The sequence below is a fragment of the Takifugu flavidus genome, chromosome 19 (genome assembly GCF_003711565.1).
Source record: "Takifugu flavidus isolate HTHZ2018 chromosome 19, ASM371156v2, whole genome shotgun sequence".
NCBI lineage: Eukaryota > Metazoa > Chordata > Actinopteri > Tetraodontiformes > Tetraodontidae > Takifugu > Takifugu flavidus.
The window spans coordinates 3,064,633-3,068,959 of NC_079538.1; the positions used below are offsets into that span (position 1 = coordinate 3,064,633).

Here is a 4,327-nt window from a genome sequence, read left to right on the forward strand (position 1 = left end):
AGAATTCTGAAAGTTCACTGTCTGAGTCCAAGTCTGGCTCGGTCGACCACCTGAAGCAGCTGCAGCGATGCTGCTCCAGCTCTTCTGAATAACAGCTTCACAAACCTCTGGGACGGCGGCGTTGGCGCACAGACGATGTTGGTTCCTCTAAAGAAGCTACAGCCTGTTGATTCGGTTCAACCTACGTGGTCGGTCGGTCCGATGCTCAGGTCCAACGTGTCTCAGGCAAAACATCCTTTAAAATCTGCTTCTGCTTTTCTGTCCTTTCACAACAGTTTTCGCTCGCCCCAAAAAAGCACTTTTCCTCTCATCGCTCTTGCACAAGCAGAACCTGTCCCGGTCCGGCACGGCGAGCGCCACCAGCGCGCCAGGATGTGGCGCCGCAGCCCTGATCCAGTTAGACAAAGGAGGGAAACTCTGCCAGTCCTCAGAACTGAAGGCTCGTCCACTCTGCTCCCTCGCTCTCTTTCCACCAGCATTTCTGTGATCTTTGGCGATGCTCCAGGGTGTCTGATGCTCTCTGCAAACTCTTCCCCCATCTTCTTTTGTATGTGGACCCCCCCCCCTTCCCTCCAGTCCACCCCATAAAGCATACTGGACACCCTGGGACATTTTAAATCTCCAAAATAAACCCGTCCCCTTAACGCTGGCACCCATTTTTCTTACCTTCTGGAGAATGTTGGGGGGTAAGGAGTGATTCCGTGTGCATGTGTGTGCTTGTGTGTGTGTGTGTTTTGTGCCAATGCAGGTCTGTTCATCGTGTGCCAGATTTCTGCCCCCTCACTTGTAATCAAGAGGGGCAGATCGGTGCCAACTGCTCTGCCTGCCAACTCTTGCTGCCCTGTGTCCTTTGTTCACGCACTAAAGTCACAAAACAGGTGTGGCTCTTTTACACGCTCCCAAAAAGAGCTGCCATCATATTTGAGGGTAAACACAATCAAGCTGCAAGTATTTACCGCTGGCGCCTGAAATACTGCGTTTCAGGACACTTTGGTAAACAAAGTTCCAAGAATATTTTGACTATAATTGGTCAGAATTCTACTTTTATTAGTTTGGACGACCGGAAAAGCAACCCTTCCAATCCTGACACCTCAATGTCAAAATAAAAACCCTACAATTATAAGACACCTACTTATTTACCGTTTTCCTGTCTTGGGACGGATAAACGTCTTTAATGCCGCAGCCGCAGGTCATAACATAAGTAATGCTAAAAGCTTGTTCACCACACATTTTGTCTGAAGTTTATATTTCCTGATCGATTTCCTCACAAAATACCAGTCGACGGTTTTCCGATTCTGCTCGGCTCTTCTCGGTAATTTCCGGAACTGTCATCAAAACTATTACCAAAACTGAATTTACAGTGGGATTTATTCTACAGGTGTATGGAAGATTGTGTAACGATGGTACTTTAACCTTCCAGAAACCATTCGCATCTTTAAACTATTTTTATGACTCTATTCTAAGACTCTATTATCCACCTGCGGATGGTTAAACTTCCCCCGCTTTGCTAGGCTAACGTTAGCATTCTACGCTAGCAGCCTGGTTCTTACCGGCGACGTTCATGCTGTCAGCCCGGCCGGAAAGAGCCGTTTCTGGGGTGGGCAGCTGAGCTTTGGAGGACATGGCTCCCATTCGACTGTACACCAAATGACGAAAGATGAGCCGCAGCCTGGAGGGAGTCAGCATTGGGGAGCGGCCACCGAGGCTCAGGTCGTCTCAGCTACGTAACATTGAAATGTAACAGTTGTGTAATTCTCCCACGTGTTCATGAACTATAAACGCGTCAACAACAACAGCTGTCTGTTCAACCGTAATAAACATCTAACCTGTCCTGTATAGATAAGAAAACGCTTTGAGAGTTATTACATGTGGTGTACTGTAAAGTAAAATTTCAAACAAGACGTTTTTGTTATTATTTTTCCGAAATGAGTTCAAATTACAACTGCAACTACAAGTTTTACCGTGTAAAATTTATAAAACACAAAAGACAAATACCAATCAAGGAAAGTCCATATTTAGTTATTAAGCAATACGTGAGTTTCAACATTATTCCTTTGTGTCAATATTTCCTGTGAATTAACACATGAGGAGAAAATGAAGAAATCTTAAGTGACTTTCAGCCTTGTTTTTGCGCTGAGGGTTTACTTTAATTCCATTTATCCAAATTAATGGGTTTTTTTTTTTTTTTAATTATCATTACTTGGCACTTTAACATTCAATAAAAGAGTCAAATAATGTTAGACTGAAACAAGAGCACCGTTGAGGACAGTGATGGTGGTTGGTGTGGCGGTAACGGTCCGGTCCAAAGAGACCATCGATCCAGATGATGAGCCACATGGAAGCACCCAGGAGTGAAGCTGCTCATGATGGAAACCTTATCTTAAATCTCAGATTAAGCCTGCATGGAGGTGTCAGAAATCAGCAATTCAGCCTCTGCATGCTTCCACGCCAGCGCTGCAGACCACATCTGTCATCAACAGCATCATTCTGCTCTCCTGGACCTGAAAACATGGAGGTCAGTGAACAAAAAGCTCAAAACTGAAAGTTTGTCCGGAAAAAAACAAGATTTTTTTAACTGGAAATGTCATTTAAAAGCGACACCTGTGCTGGTGGGGCTGATTCAGCTAATCACCGACAAGCAGCTTCACACAAGCTGGAAAATGTGATGTTCCCGTCGAATACTTTAATGTGTTTATTTATTTGTCCTCAAAATGAAGCCAAATATCAACATTTCTTTTGAAAGAGCCTCATTGCTAAACTAGCTTAGCATAGGTAGCTTTGCCTGATGTGTGTTGAAATATCTGGCGTCTTGAGCAAAGAGCAGCACTAGAAAAGACCAGGTGTGTGTTGGAGAACACGGTTGGGGCATGTCCACGGAGCGTGTCCTCCACCCAGGGAAGATGGGATCCAGCCCCGGGATGAGAGGCCCCCCTCCCTCCCAGGATGCTCTGCAGCAGCATCTGGACCGTTAATGGCAGCTGAGCTGGACTGGACCCCGGTTCACCATCATCGGGCTGGAGTTGAGCTGAGGATGAAAAATAAATAAATAAAAACGCCCCCCCCCCTCCCTCTCTCCCTCTCTTCGGTGGATCTCCCCTCCTCCTCCCCCCTTCTCTCCCTCTGACTGCGCCCAACTTCTCTCGCTCCATCCATTCAGCTCCTGTATCCCTCCCGTTTGCACGCACTCGCGCTCAGAACGCGCTTTTTGGCGTTTTCGGGACGTCGCGAGGCTCCGAAACTCTTCTGGATTTGGACTATTTGTGCTCGACGGCCTCGTCAGCGTCAGGCCCGTTGTTTTATTTCGTTTGATCCGTTTCCGCTTCGGGGGAAGGACGATCCGACCTCCGCGTCATCCTCAGCATCCATCTGCATCCTCAGCATCCCTGAGAGGAGCTCCGGCGGACCGGGCTGCGCACTCACACCCAGCCGCTTCACAACCTTCTGCCAGCGGTCCTCCTCAACCTCCGTCTGCGTGTTTTCACGCTGCATTCGATCGGTATTATTTAAAAAGAGAGGGAGGGAGACCTCCAAGCTGCGCCATTTATGCTGCACCCTCCACAGAAAGGTATTGTCTGTCATTTATCATTTTTCACCAACATGAAGGCCTCGAGGTTTCACTTTAATCCCGGATTATTTCCGGCCTCTTTCTTGCGCGCTGAATCCGCTCCTGCAGCAGCCGCAGTGCATGTGCGCTGCGGAACCTCTTATTGATGCTTCTCCTTCAGATGATCGGGAAACACACCCAAACCCTGTAACACACACACACACACACACACACACTCGCGCGCGCGCGCGTTGATTACATAAAACAGCAAACTAAACCGTTGGCGTTAGATTATTGTGATCCGATATCCTTCCGCCTGCTGAATTTCATATTTGATTCATTTAGGATCCCAAACAGCGCGACCCCCACAAAGGACCCCCCCCCCCCTCCACCCTCTATGCATTAGCCTACATGAGCTATCTGGGTCATTAGCATTTCTACGGGTAATGAGGCTGCAGATGGGTCCATCTCTCCATCATGACTCTGCCGGGGAGCCTCTGAGCAGCATCTGTGCTCTAAGGTGTTAGAGAATAAATGTTGTTTTTTTCTTTGGGGTGGGGGGTGGGGGTGCTGCGGCCTCTCGGGGGGTAGAAGCATCATCTTCAGCTGCAGCAGCCGCATGTGTCATTAATGCAGTGCTCCATAAGAACGCGCATTACGGCTGCTGCTGCCTGATAATGGAGGCTAATGCTTTAATGGTCTGCAGTGCTGCCTGAAGGAGCATGCTGGTACCCCCCCCCCCCCCCCCTCCTCCACCCACAAAGCTGCGTCTTTGCATCACTT

General features: G+C 48.2%; 1 protein-coding gene across 2 annotated transcripts in view; it reads right to left on the reverse strand.

Moving 5' to 3' along the window:
• msraa (methionine sulfoxide reductase Aa) overlaps positions 1 to 1,755 on the reverse strand; it is a 10,805-nt gene extending 9,050 nt beyond the window's left edge. The window contains exon 1 of one of the 2 annotated variants that reach the window (XM_057017038.1): positions 1,551 to 1,755. In XM_057017038.1, the coding sequence (XP_056873018.1) occupies positions 1,551 to 1,686 (136 nt within the window). In that variant the 5' untranslated portion in view covers positions 1,687 to 1,755. The remainder of the gene's footprint in view (positions 1 to 1,550) is intronic. The other variant, XM_057017037.1, reaches the window with a different exon arrangement.
• Between the last annotated feature and the right edge of the window lie 2,572 nt (positions 1,756 to 4,327).